We start from the raw sequence: 15,653 nt of genomic DNA, 5'->3' as shown, positions 1-15,653 counted from the left end.
GTTTTGGAAGAGTGCTAACCCAACAACAGGCCAAACTTAGACGCATACAGACTAAGCAGGTGAAAAATGAAGCACGCTAAAAAATAAAATAAAATGGTAAATGTCAAATAGTGCACAAGAAACGAATAAGAATAAACGTGCAAAAAGCCAACATACAAAGTAAAGTAAATGTGCTAAAGAAAAACAGACGTGCTAAACCAATACTTAACCACCCAAACCTCATATACCTGACATACAGTAAGTAGCTCTCTGAGGGGAAACTGGGCCTCGAACCGATATGAGAACCATCTCACAAACACCTGGAGAGCCTCCCTTTTTCACCTTACTTCTGCGACAGCAAAGACAAGTATAGTTTCCAATAAGGCGGGAGAGGTTTTAAGGGCTCTTGGAGTTTTATGATCTTTGCATCCTTCTAGTGGTCAGGAGTATAATTCAAAGGAGCAATGGACTGTGGCTCTTACCACCTTTATGAAAGTAATTTAGATAGATTTAGATTTTTGGTGTCTTGGGGAGGTGAACTGATGCAAATATGGGACAAAGTTTGGGTTTGAAATATTTAGGAAATAATTAATTCAGTGCTTAGAACATAACACCAAAACGTATTTTTTTTTTTTTTTTGCATTTCATATGCTGGGGTTTTCTCATATTTCTGCAATCTAGTTATTTTCTAAAAATGCTTGAAATTCATGTGTAAATACAATGAGGGACAATTAAAAAGACCTCTAGCAAAGGGGTGTGAAAATGGCTCAGCACTGAAAGGGTTAATAAGCTGAAAAATGTCTGACATGATTAACATTGATCTTTGCATTTCAATTAAAGGGATATGAAATCCACATTTTTTTCTTTCATGGTTCAGATGCAATTTTAAGCAACTTTTTTCTTTATTCTCTTCGTATCTGTATTTGAAAAGCAGGAATGTAAGTTTAGGAGCTGGGCATTTTTGGTTCAGAACCTGAGTAGCGCTTGCTGATTGGTGGCTAAATGTAGCCACCAATCAGGAAGCGCTAACCAGGGTGCTGAATCAGAAATGGGCCAACTCCTGAGTTTACATTCCTGCTTTTTCAAATAAAGATACCAAGAGAACGAAGAAAAAATAATTATAAGAGTAAAATAGAAAGTTGCTTAAAATTGAATGCTCTATCTGAATCATGAAAGAAAGTAAATTGGGTTTACTATCTGTTTAAAAGAAACAGCAAAAAAGAAATTAAGTATTTTGCTGTTGGTCTAATTTCCATAACCACTCATAAAAAGTTGCTTGAAGCTAGTGGGTGAGTCATATCTCTCTCAAAACCATCCTGCACCTAAGCGGGAATGTCACAGGTTGGGAGGTGTGGCCTGCTTCTAGCCCACAGCTTCTTGGCATCCGAGTATTAAGGAACTAACCAAGGCCCGCAGGCATGCCGGACCAACTATAACTATGCTCAACCATATGTTACCCCACCACTCCCACACGTGGCCTGTCCACAAATTACTGGTGGGTTAATGCCAAGATCTTAACCTTCCACATCCCAGAAAGCATAGCAATCAATAAATGATTAATATAATGACAATACAAACGTACTTAGTTTATATTTCAAATGAGTGGATTTTTTTTCTCTGACAAATGTCAGTTACATTTTCCTTCCTAATGCATCATGTGACAGCCATCAGCCAATCACAAAATGCACATGCTGCGTAGGAGCTGCAACCTCAGAAAGTGTGCATATGTAAAGATTGTGCACATTTAGATAATGGTAAATAAGTAAATTAGAAAGTTGTTTCAAATTGTGTGCTCTGAATCAAGTTTAATTTTGACTTGACTGTCCCTTTAAATTTTACACAACAGGCATAGGAATAAAAATGTTTCTTTTGCAATATACATATTACTGAGAATTTTACATTATTTACCTTGAACTTGACTACTTTTCCATACCCAGTAAAAGTAATTACATCAAACAAAATGGAAAACCCCCCAAAAACAAATAAATGAAAAACAGTTTTGTTAGTTATTAAAAGACCCATAAATAACAAATACAAAGACGTTTTAACATTTTCTTTGATCAGCTTTTAATGATTTAACACTGTTGACCATCAATAACATTTTCCAGTTCTCTGACCGAGAATGTTACTTCATTGGTACACTGTGCATATTTACAGACATTGTCCTTACCCAGAATATTGAAACATAAAAGGAAAGCTTCACTTTACTAAAGTTAAAAAAATGTAAACAAATGTATCTTTTTACACCACCGAAGGAAAAAAAAAAAAAAATCATATCAGCCCATTTTTTTCTAATTTGCCTGGTGAGAGAACAAAGGAATGAGATTTGATGTGTTGACACAGTATTGGTGTGCTCCAATGTGCATAGCAAGGGATACAAATTAACTGTAAATCTACAATAGAGAAAAAAAAATGGCAGCAAGCAAATCCGAAAATGTTTTAACTTTTCTTCTACAATATTTTGACCCAGTAGAAACATATTTCATTTTAACAATAAGTACCACCAACAAATATAATCTGCAAAATTTAAATTTTGTGCAAAATAAAATAGCTTTTTGTTTACATAAAAAAGAGCTGTTAAACTACTCAGAATGGGTAACATTTAATAAATAATGCTAAGTTGTAGAATACTATAAAGCCCACTCATTTAAATGGGCTTTAAGGTACTTTAGGACTTTGCACAATATAGCAAATTAGGGCCCTTAATCTTTCAGCAACTGCCTTTAATGCTTACTTGTCTACACTAGCCAGATCTAATAACTTAGTATTAGGTGTCCAACTTTGCGGACATAACCACAAAAGGCACATATACAGGTGGCTCTGAAAATATGGTTTTACCTTTGCACACAGCAAATGTAGACTGGCTCATGCTATGTTAGAAATTATGCAGTGTGTTTTGCTGCTGTATATTGCAAACTTCAGAGGTGAATTATTTATTTTACTGCCTGAGTACCAAACAATAAAATAGCTTGGTTTTATTAACTCTTCTCTCGTTTTCAACAGAGACTATGGAGGCAAGTATTACATTTAAAAGAAAAACAAAGCTCTGTGACATGTTGTCACTATAACATTATATAGCATATTGCTTTCCCGATGGCCATCAGTGTATCAAACTCCAAACTGCTGGGAGCGTAGAACAATCATTGTTAGAAAGAACTTGCAATGAAAAACAAGAATTTTAACTCTGTGGCCAGGATGACCCATTGGCTAAATTCATTGTTTACTCTTTTATTTTCCTCCCCTAACAGTCATGTATTGAAGAGGTTGGTTTCAAATGACTAATTTTTATAAAAACAAAAAAAACTGTCGATCAGCAGCTAGAGGTGCAGATTCAATGGCATGCACAACTTAATAGCCTCTTGTGATCACATCCTATTTTCTTACTGGTGACATAATATCCACTGCTAAAAATACTAAAATAAGACAGATAAGTGCACACAGTTCTTAGGGGAATGAGTGATCTTCATATATAATCTCCAGTCGTCTAATAATTAAGAAGACATCTCCAGAGAGTTCCTTAAGCCAGTTACTGGTGTTAGTTTATCATGGATGTGTATTGAAAGATTCATACTCATACAAGACAAAAGGTTCATTTTTTTCGCCTCTACAGCGTTTTAAGATGGGTTTTTCTTCTTGTTAATAAACACTTTGATTGCACCCGTGAAATCTGCAGATAGAAGAACTTCTGAATTATCCGACTTCAAAGCACCTGTAGGGAAAAAAAAAAGTCAGTTTAACATTTTTATCTATTTAATGCTTACATTTTAGTTTTAGTTATTAAGGTAAAGGAATATCTAATGTTAGAAATAAATTACCCAATTTCCTTCTAACAAAATGACAATTTTTAAACTATTTTACAAATCTTTAGCAACTCAGTGAATTATTTTGTATCCATAAATGGACGAGTCTATTCGAAGATTTTTAATTTTTCAAAATATAGATAGCACCTTTACTACTCATTCCCCAGCTTTGTACAACCAACATAGTTATAGATACAGTCCAGTTGTGTACAGTGCCAAGTCTCAGAAGCAAGACACATCGAATGAAGTCCACAAAATAATGACGAGGCAGCTCATCTCCTTAATCCAAATAGAGTATGTTTGGTCACTTACACTTTAGTGTAATTTTCATACACATCATTACACTTTATACTTCATAACGATCACAATATACACGTCATTCGTTACATAGCATGCACTTGGAAGTCTGTATTGTTGGATACAGTATAGTTATGTTTGTTTCCCTCTTTGTATCACTGGATTGGCTTGTAATCTTCTTTTGTTTAGAGACACCACCATCGGAAGACTGTTTCAAGGTGCTCTTTTTGTTTAATGTATACTGGAGGTATATGTATGATTATGCATCTTTTTTCACCATATGCCATCCTTCTGTGTAGGAAGTTGAGATGACTTGATCATTTGACCACATTGTTTTTTACCATTATCGTCAGTACCATTTAGGAGGAGTTTGCAGTTTAAAAACCAATCAGATGGTTTTAGAAATACAAAGGATGTGAACCCCTGTTTGCGATAATTATGCCTGATGAAATGGCATTGCACGCCAAGAAACATTTTACATCTTGTAGATGACAGAGTGTTCTTTGTTTTAACTTTTTAATAAATGATTTTATCATTGGATTGTGTTCCTGTCTATTACAGAATTTTCACCGTTATCCTGGGGACCAGGATTACAGAATTTTCACCGTTATCCTGGGGACCTGGTAATAAAATCCTGGGATAGTGTGCTGAACCGCTACTAATTGTTCACTGACGCTACTAGCGCATAAGTGTGCTTCCACTTTTGTGAATATCCCTTTTGTTGATGGTTACCCTTTGGATTGTTTATTGTTAACACAATGTGGCACCTCCTTTGTGTTTCCTTTTAGAATCTGCCTGCTAGCTAACACACTTTATAACCTTTAAACCTCTACATTTCTGCCTGTCTTTAAGCCACTACAGACTGCCTCTTATCTCAGTGCATTTTTATGCTGCTAGTTCATGTGCGCCATATAGATAGCATGGAGTGCTCCCATGGAGTTATTCATGAGTAAGCACTAATTAGCTAAAATGCAAGTCTGTAAATAGTACTGAGATAAGGGGGCAATCTGTAAAGGATTAGATACAAGGTAATCACAGAGGTAAATGTATATTAATATAATAGTGTTTGTTATGCAAAACTGGGGAATGGGCAATAAGGGGATTATCTATATTTTTAAGCAAACATTTTGGAGTAGACTGCCCATTTAAGATAGATATGTTTTCTGTGTAACTTATTGTAAAAAGCTAATTATTAAATAGAGTGAGTATGAGAGAAAATACACTGCGCCGCAAAGTAACAAAATAAAACCCACTTATAAAATAAAAACAAAAAAATAGCAGCTAAGTAGAACACAGAATAACTTTTTTATTTCTACACTGTAAATGAAAAGTCGCTAAAAGAGTGTGTGTATGTGTAGGTATAAAGACTGTCTAGAGCCCTGTAATTGGTCAGTTTTGCTAGGTCTTCGTTTAGGGGAGACATCAAGTCATCACAGAGAGACTTAAAGGGACACTAAACCCAATCTTTTTCTTTCATGATTCAGATAGAGCATGCAATTTTAAGCAACTTCTAATTTACTTTTATTATCAATTTTTCTTCATCCTCTTGCTATCTATTTTAAAAAGAAGGCATCTAAGTTAAGGGACATGCCACCCACATTTTTTCTTTCATGATTTAGAAAGAGAATGCAATTTTAAACATCTTTCTAATTTACTTATATTATCTAATTTGTTTTATTCTCTTGATATTCTTTGATGAAAAGCATATCTAGATATGCTCACTAGCTGCTGATTGGTTGCTGCACATAGAAGCATCGTGTGATTGGCTCATCATGTGCATTGCTTTTTCTTCAACTAAGGATATTTAAAAAATGAAGCAAAATAAATAATGGAAGTAAATTGTAATGTTGTTTAAATTTCTATTCTCTATCTGAATCATGAAAGAAAGATTTTGGGTTTAGTGGCCCTTTAAGGAGCCAGTCAATTTTTGGTTCAGGGTCCTGGACAACAATTGTTTATTGGTGGGTACATTTAGCCACCAATCAGCAAGCACAATAGAGGTTGTGAATAAAAAATAGCCCGGCTTCTAAACTTACATTATTGCTTTTCAAATAAAGATAGCAAGAGAATGAAGAAAATTTGATAATAGTAGTAAATTAGAAAGTTGCTTAAAATTGCATGCTCTATCTGAATCATGAAAGAAAAAAATTTGGGTTCAGTGTCCCTTTAACATATATGCCCTTCTGGAAAGAGAAGCAGAAAGATGTCTGTCCCCAAATATGCTTAAAAGAAAACACACCAGGCACAAGACACATACAAACAAATGTGTTTGGGCAGGATTTCATAAGATAACAAATTATGAAGTCAGTTATTAGTAAGTATGCATCACCCTCAAATGTATGGGATATAGGTGGTACGAGCATATATACCTCCCACTTCCCATAATCCCAAATTTGCTCCACTGAAGCCTAGTTTTTAATGGCCCAGGAAGAAGAAACAGCCCGAGTTGAATGACCTGTAATCCTATCAGGAGGCTGTTGTCCAGCTGTCTTATAAGCCAATCGAATGACACTCCTCAACAAAAAGAAAGAGTAGTTGACGTGGCCTTTTGGCCCTTATGGTTGCCAACAAACACTACAAAAAAGGCAAAAGATTGACAAAAATCCCTAGTAGTCTGGAGATAGGATTTTAGAGCACGAAACACATCCAGGTTGTGTAACAGACGCTCTTTCTAAGAAGAAAGATTAGGACACAACGAAGGAACAACAATTTCATGATTGATATTACGGTCCGAAACCACCTTAGGAAGAAATCCCATTTTGGTAAGAAGGACCGCCTTCTCCGCATGGAAAATAAGTTAAGATGGAATCACACTGCAGAGCCGAAAGTTCTGAGACTCTAAGAGCAGAAGTAATAGCCAAAAAGAACAAAACTTTCCAAGACAACAGTTTAATATCAACAAAAAGCATAGGCTCAAACGGAGCCTGCTGCAAAACCTCAACGAACAAGATTAAGGCTCCAAGGGGGGAGCAACGGGTTTAAACACAGGCCTGATTTTGACCAGGGCCTGAACAAAAGACTGAACATCCGGTAAATCTTCCAAACGTTTATGCAATACAATCGAAATGGCAGAGATCTGACCCTTCAGAGCACTGACTGACAAACCCTTCTCCAGACCTTCCTTGAGAAAAGACAAAATAAGGGGAACTCTCACCTTACGACAAGCAAAACCCAGAGATTCGCACCAGTATGTGCGCCAAACCTTATGATATATTTTACGAGTTACCGGCTTACGAGCCTGGATCAAGGTGTCAATAACCTTTTCAGAAAAACCTTGTCTAGACAAGACTAGGAGTTCAATCTCCATGCAGTCAGCTTCAGAGAATCTAGATTTGGATGAAAAGGACCCTGAAGTAGAAGGTCCTTCCTCAGCAGTACTCTCCATGGAGGAGAGGACGACATCTTCACCAGATCCGCAAACCAAATTCTGCGAGGCCAAGCTGGAGCATTTAGAAATCACCGAAGCCAGCTCCTGTTTGATCCGGGCTATCACCTGAGGAAGGAGGGAAAACAGTCCCAGAAAACCAAGTAGCTTAAATAGCCCATTATTTTCTACTAACAGTGCCCTGCATATACTGCCCATAAATAAGAAATCCCAACAGTGAAGAGATTTTTAAATAACTGTCCCCAGGCTCCACGTTCCAGAAGGTATTAACCCCCAAAGAGCGTGAACCTTCTCACCTAGAAGGAAATAAGCACTTACCTTGAGAGCTTGAGCTGTAGGGCAGGCACAGCATCCCAGGTCTGACAGATCCAGACGACTTCTGACAGGGACCTGGAGAGAAAGGAAAAGCAGAGTAACCAACCCTGGTTTTTCATATGGGGGTTAGCATAAATTGTTGGAGGAGAAACAAGGACCACCATGCTGACCTTCAACTGCTAACAGCTACCACAACTCTTACTCAAGAGGATTACATGGGCACAGCATTATCCCAATTCTTGCTTGCCCGGAAACTACCCATTAAAGGATAAAAGCTTAATTTTCTTCAGAGCACCATCTTTGCACACCACCTAGATAGATATATATAAGAAAGCAAAGAAAGACTGGGGATTATGGGAAGTGAGAGGGATACTTAGAACTTTGCTGGGGTGTTCTTTGCCTCCTCCTGGTGGCCAGGAGTTAAATTCCCACTAGTAACTAGAATGGATTCATGGACTCTCCATGCCATTGGAAATAAATTAATAATAAGCAAATATTTGATTGTTTAATTCCACTACGCTATTAAAAGTGTATAAAAAAAAAACGCTCAATACACAAATCCATTACCTGACGGTATGTTATCTGATCCAGCTTGTTCTCCTTTCTCCTCAATATCTTGCCTCTCAGATGTATCTGGTGAAACCAGCAGGCTTGGGTTTGGTGCAAAGATTGCTGAAGTGACAACAGCATTATGTGCTGAAAGCAAAAACAAAAAATAAAAGAAGAAGAAAAATAAATCTGTTAACAGAATTTGACGTTGCAAAAACAATGCATTTAGTGTTTGAAAGACCAACATATTATTACAAATAATTTATAATATATAATTATTTTTAATTTATTTCCATTCCTATTTTAGACAATTCTGCTTTTAAAAGGTCCAAAATCTTTCTTTTACTATAGATTTCCTTTTCATAATATTTAAATGACCATATCTATTTCATTGAACAGATTACATCACCTTCTGGACAGACCGTTCAGCTGAGATCTCACTAGAATTCTGGTACTTAAAGGGACAGGAAACCCCAAAAGTTTATTTCATGATTCGGATCGAACATACGATTTTAAACAACTTTCCAATTTACTTATATTATCAAATTTGCTCAATTGTCTAGTTATCCTTTGCTAAAGAAACAACATTGTACTACTGGCAGCTACTGAACACATCTAGTCAGCCAATCACAAGAGACAAATGTGTGCAGACACCAATAAGCAGCTAGCTCCCACTAGCGTAGGATATGTGCGTATTCTTTTTCAACAAGGGATACCAAGAGAACGAAGCACATTTTAATAGAAGCCAATTTAGAAGTGTCTTAAAATGACATGCTCTATCTGAATCATGCAAGTTTAATTTTGACTTTGCTATCCCTTTTAAGGCAAGTTTAAAACTTAAGTCATTGAAGAGATTTTATTTCTTAAAGAACATTAAAAATCTTCAAGCTTTTGTTCAAAATGTGTGCTGGTTGCACACTCTCTGGAGAGACTGAAAAGCAAATACTGTAACCTCCAAATAAAAAAGCTGGCTTAGGTAAATGACAGCATTGTAAACACATTGGATACAGATTTTTGCCTCTCTAGGGAGAGTGAGAGGAAGCATAATTTTTACACAAAACAAACAAAAAAACATAATTTATGTAAGAACTTACCTGATAAATTCATTTCTTTCATATTAGCAAGAGTCCATGAGCTAGTGACGTATGGGATATACATTCCTACCAGGAGGGGCAAAGTTTCCCAAACCTTAAAATGCCTATAAATACACCCCTCACCACACCCACAATTCAGTTTAACGAATAGCCAAGAAGTGGGGTGATAAGAAAAAAGTGCGAAAGCATATAAAATAAGGAATTGGAATAATTGTGCTTTATATAAAAAAATCATAACCACCACAAAAAAGGGCAGGCCTCATGGACTCTTGCTAATATGAAAGAAATGAATTTATCAGGTAAGTTCTTACATAAATTATGTTTTCTTTCATGTAATTAGCAAGAGTCCATGAGCTAGTGACGTATGGGATAATGACTACCCAAGATGTGGATCTTCCACACAAGAGTCACTAGAGAGGGAGGGATAAAATAAAGACAGCCAATTCCTGCTGAAAATAATCCACACCCAAAATAAAGTTTAATGAAAAACATAAGCAGAAGATTCAAACTGAAACCACTGCCTGAAGTACTTTTCTACCAAAAACTGCTTCAGAAGAAGAAAACACATCAAAATGGTAGAATTTAGAAAAAATATGCAAAGAGGACCAAGTTGCTGCTTTGCAAATCTGATCAATCGAAGCTTCATTCCTAAATGCCCAGGAAGTAGAAACTTACCTAGTAGAATGAACTGTAATCCTTCGAGGCGGAATTTTACCCGACTCGACATAGGCATGATGAAACAAAGATTTCAACCAAGATGCCAAAGAAATGGCAGAAGCTTTCTGGCCTTTTCTAGAACCGGAAAAGATGACAAATAGACTAGAAGTCTTTCGGAAAGACTTAGTAGCTTAAACATAATAATACAAAGCTCTAACAGCATCCAAAGAATGCAATGATTTCTCCTTAGAATTCATAGGATTAGGACATAATGAAGGAACCACAATTTCTCCACTAAGGTTGTTAGAATTCACAACCTTAGGTAAAAAAATTCAAAAGAAGTTCGCAGCACCGCCCTATCCTGATGAAAAATCAGAAAAGGAGACTCACAAGAAAGAGCAGATAATTCAGAGACTCTTCTGGCAGAAGAGATGGCCAAAAGAAACAAAACTTTCCAAGAAAGTAAAATAACGACCAAAGAATGCATGGGTTCAAAAGGAGGAGCTTGAAAAGCCCCCAGAACCAAATTCAAACTCCAAGGAGGAGAAATTGACTTAATGACAGGTTTTATACGAACCAAAGCTTGTACAAAACAATGAAATATCAGGAAGATTAGCAATCCTTCTGTGAAAAAGGAACAGAAAGAGCAGAGATTTGTCCTTTCAAGGAACTTGCGGACAAACCTTTATCTAAACCATCCTGAAGAAACTGAAAAATTCTCGGTATTCAAAAAGAATGCCAAGAAAAAATGATGAGAAAGACACTAAGAAATATAAGTCTTCCAGACTCTATAATATATCTCTCTAGATACAGATTTACGAGCCTGTCACATAGTATTAATCACAGAGTCAGAGAAACCTTCTTTGACCAAGAATCAAGCGTTCAAACTCCATACCTTAAAATTTAAGGATTTGAGATCCTGATGGAAAAAAGGACCTTGCAACAGAAAGTCTGGTCTTAACGGAAGAGTCCACAGCTGGCAAGAGGCCATCCGGACAAGATCCGCATACCGAAACCTGTGAGGCCATGCTGGAGCTACCAGCAGAACAAACGAGCATTCCTTTAGAATCTTGGAGAATACTCTTGGAAGAAGAACTAGAGGCGGAAAGATATAGGCAGGATGATACTTCCAAGGAAGTGATAATGTATCCACTGCTTCCGCCCGAGGATCCCGGGATCTGGACAGATACCAGGGAAGTTTCTTGTTTAGATGAGAAGCCATCAGATCTATTTCTGGGAGTTCCCACATTTGAACAATCTGAAGAAATACCTCTGGGTGAAGAGACCATTCGCCCGAATGCAACGTTTGGCGACTGAGATAATCCGTTTCCCAATTGTCTATACCTGGGATATGAACCGCAGAGATTAGACAGGAGCTGGATTCCGCCCAAACCAAAATTCGAGATACTTCTTTCATAGCCAGAGGACTGTGAGTCCCTCCTTGATGATTGATGTATGCCACAGCTGTGACATTGTCTATCTGAAAACAAATGAACAACTCTCTCTTCAGAAGAGGCCAAGACTGAAGAGCTCTGAAAATTGCACGGAGTTCAAAATATTGATCGGTAATCTCACCTCCTGAGATTCCCAAACCCCTTGTGCCGTCAGAGACCCCCACACAGCTCCCCAACCTGTAAGACTTGCATCTGTTGAGATTATAGGCCAGGTCGGAAGAACAAAGAAGCCCCCTGAACTAAACGATGGTGAACTGTCCACCATGTCAGAGAGTGTCGTATAATCGGTTTAAAGATATTAATTGAGATATCTTTGTGTAATCCCTGCACCACTGGTTCAGCATACAGAGCTGAAGAGGTCGCATGTGAAAACGAGCAAAGGAGATCGCATCCGATGCGGCAGTCCTAAGACCTAAAATTTCCATGCATAAGGCTACCAAAGGGAATGATTGTGACTGAAGGTTTTGACAAGCTGATATCAATGTTAAACTTCTCTTATCTGACAAGGACAGAGTCATAGACACTGAATCTATCTGGAAACCTAAAAAGGTTACCCTTGTCTGAGGAAACAATGAACTGAATGGTAAATTGATCCTCCAACCATGATCTTGAAGAAACAACACAAGTCGATTCGTATGAGATTCTGCGAAAATGTGAAGACTGAGCAAGTACCAAGATATCGTCCAAATAAGGAAATACCAAAACCCTGTTCTCTGATTACAGACAGAAGGGCACCGAGAATCTTTGAAAAAAATTCTTGGAGCTGACGCTAGGCCAAACGGTAGAGCCACAAAACTGGTAATGCTTGTCTAAAAAGAGAATCTCAGAAACTAAAAGTGATCTGGATGAATCGGAATATGCAGATATACATCCTGTAAATCTATTGTAGACATATAATGCCCTTGCTAAACAAAAGGCAGGATAGTCCTACAGTTACCATCTTGAATGTTGGTATCCTTACATAACGATTCAATATAGATAGATCCGGAACTGGTCTGAAGGAATTGACCTTCTTTGGTACAATGAAGAGATAGAATAAAACCCCAGCCCATGTTCCAGAACTGGAACTGGCATAATTACTCCAGCCAACTCTAGATCTGAAACACATTTCAGAAATGCTGAGCCTTTGCTGTGTTTACTGGGACACGGGAAAGAAAAAGGAGGCAGGAGGCCATAACTTGAAGCCAATTCTGTACCTTTCTGAAACAATGTTCTGAAACCAGAGATTGTGAACGGAATTGATCCAAATTTCCTTGAAAAAAACGTAAACTGCCCCATACCAGCTGGAATGAGGGCCGCACATTCATGGGTATTTAGGAGCTGGCTATAGGTTTCTATAAGGCTTGGATATATTCCAAACTGGAAATGGTTTCCAAACTGAAACCGCTCCTGAGGATGAAGGATCAGGCTTTTGTTCCTTGTTGTGAGGAAAGGAACGAAAAATGATTATTAGACCTAAATTTACCTTAGATTTTTTATCCTTTGGTAAAAAAGTTCTCTTCCCTCCAGTAACAGTTGAGATAATAGAATCCAACTGAAAATCGAATAATTTATTACCCTGGAAAGAAAGGGAAAGCAAAGTTGACTTAGAAGACATATCAGCATTCCAAGTTTTAAGCCATAAAGCTTTTCTAGCTAAAATAGCTAGAGACATATACCTGACATCATCTCTAATGATATCAAAAGATGGTATCACAAATAAAATTATTAGCATGTTATAGAATAATAATAATGCTATAAAATTATGATATGTTACTTGTTGCGCTAAAGCTTCTAACCAAAAAGTTGAAGCTGCAGCAACATCCGCTAAGGAATAGTAGTACGTTTAGCAGGAGTAGAGACAGCCCCATTAACCTTAGAGATTTTGTCCCAAAACTCTAATCTGCCAGATGGCACAGGATATAATTGCTTAAACGTTTAGAAGGAGTTAATGAATTACCCAAATTATTCCATTCCCTGGAATTACTTCAGAAATAGCATCAGGGAGAGAAAACACTTCTGGAATAACTACAGGAGATTTAAAAACCTTATTTAAACGTTTAGATTAGTATCAAGAGGACCAGAATCCTCTATTTCTAATGCAATTAATACTTCTTTAAGTAAAGAACGAATAAATTCCATCTTGAACAAATACAAAGATTTATCAGCATCAACCTCTGAGACAGAAACCTCTGAACCAGAAGAACCATTATCAGTATCAGAATGATGATGTTCATTTAAAAATTCATCTGAAAAAAGAGAAGTTTTAAAAGACTTTTATGTAAACTAGAAGGAGAAATAACAGACATAGCCTTCTTAATGGATTTAAAAAATAAAATCTCTTATGTTATCAGGAACACTCTGAAAATTAGATGTTGACGGAACAGCAACAGGTAATGTAACAGTACTAAAGGAAATTTTATCTGCATTAATAAGTTTGTCATGACATGCAATACAAACAACAGCTGGAGAAACCGATACCAAAAGTTTATAGCAGATACACTTAGCTTGGTAGCTCCAGCACTGGGCAGCGATTTTCCTGAAGTATCTTCTGACTCAGTTGCAACGTGGAACATCTTGCAATATGTAAAAGAAAAAAACAACATATAAAGCAAAATTGATCAAATTCCTTAAATGACAGTTTCAGGAATGGGAAAAAAATGCCAGTGAACAAGCTTCTAGCAACCAGAAGCAATAAATAATGAGACTTAAATAATGTGGAGACAAAAATGACGCCCATATCCGGAACGCCGACACTTTTGACGCAAAAAAACGTCAAAAAATGACGCAACTTCCGGCGACACGTATGACGCCGGAAACAGAAAAAAAAAATGTTTGCGCCAAAAAAGTCCGCGCCAAGAATGACGCAATAAAATGAAGCATTTTCAGCCCCCGCGAGCCTAACAGCCCACAGGGAAAAAGTCAAATTTTTTAAGGTAAGAAAAAAATGATTGAAACAAATGCATTTATCCCAAGTATGAAACTGACTGTCTGAAAATAAGGAATGTTGAACATCCTGAGTCAAGGCAAATAAATGTTTGAATACATATATTTAGAACTTTATAAAAAAGTGCCTAACCATAGCTTAGAGTGTCACAGAAAATAAGCTTACTTACTTACCCCAGGACACTCATCTACATGTTGTAGAAAGCCAAACCAGTACTGAAACGAAAATCAGCAGAGGTAATGGTATATATATAAGAGTATATCGTCGATCTGAAAAGGGAGGTAAGAGATGAATCTCTACGACCGATAACAGAGAACCTATGAAATAGACCCCGTAGAAGGAGATCATTGCATTCAAATAGGCAATACTCTCCTCACATCCCTCTGACATTCACTGCACGCTGAGAGGAAAACCGGGCTCCAACCTGCTGCGGAGCGCATATCAACGTAGAATCTAGCACAAACTTACTTCACCACCTCCATAGGAGGCAAAGTTTGTAAAACTGAATTGTGGGTGTGGTGAGGGGTGTATTTATAGGCATTTTAAGGTTTGGGAAACTTTGCCCCTCCTGGTAGGAATGTATATCCCATACGTCACTAGCTCATGGACTCTTGCTAATTACATGAAAGAAAACGTTGTTTGGTCATGTTTTGAAAATTCTAAGATAAGTGAAAAGAGTAGTAACTCACAGAACTCTAGAATTATCTCACTAAATGGGCTGGAGCAAAACCTTGAGAGTTGTGTTAATCAGCTACTTACAGTTGTGCTCATAAGTTTACATACCCTGGCAGAATTTATGATTTCTTGGCCATTTTTCAGAGAATAGAAATAACACAAAAATGTTTCTTTCACTCATGGTTAGTGTTTGGCTGAAGCCATTTATTATCAACTGTGTTTACTCTTTTTAAATCATAATGACAACAGAAACTACCCAAATGACCCTGATCAAAAGTTTACATACCCTGGTGATTTTGGCCTGATAACATGCACACAAGTGGACACAAAGGGGTTTGAATGGCTATTAAAGGTAACCATCCTCACCTGTGATCTGTTTGTAATTTGTGTGTGTATAAAAGGTCAACGAATTTCTGGACTCCTGACAGACCCTTGCATCTTTCATCCAGTGCTGCACTGACAATTCTGGATTCTGAGTCATGGGGAAAGCAAAAGAATTGTCAAAGGATCTATAGGAAAAGG

The 15,653-nt window shown here is 37.2% G+C and overlaps 1 protein-coding gene across 1 annotated transcript in view; it reads right to left on the bottom strand.

Moving 5' to 3' along the window:
- Positions 1-2,021: 2,021 nt before the first annotated feature.
- The window catches only part of WDR44 (WD repeat domain 44), a 430,050-nt gene continuing 416,418 nt past the window's right edge, over positions 2,022-15,653 (bottom strand). Inside the window, exons 18-19 of the mRNA XM_053714643.1 lie at positions 8,344-8,472; positions 2,022-3,688 (exon numbers count right to left, since the gene is read on the bottom strand). Coding sequence (XP_053570618.1) covers positions 3,594-3,688; positions 8,344-8,472 — 224 coding nt within the window. The 3' untranslated portion in view covers positions 2,022-3,593. The remainder of the gene's footprint in view (positions 3,689-8,343; positions 8,473-15,653) is intronic.

The sequence above is a fragment of the Bombina bombina genome, chromosome 1, assembly GCF_027579735.1.
Source record: "Bombina bombina isolate aBomBom1 chromosome 1, aBomBom1.pri, whole genome shotgun sequence".
Classification (NCBI taxonomy): Eukaryota; Metazoa; Chordata; class Amphibia; order Anura; family Bombinatoridae; genus Bombina; species Bombina bombina.
The sequence above is the reverse complement of the archived record's forward strand: the minus strand, read 5'-3'. Positions and strand labels throughout refer to the sequence as shown.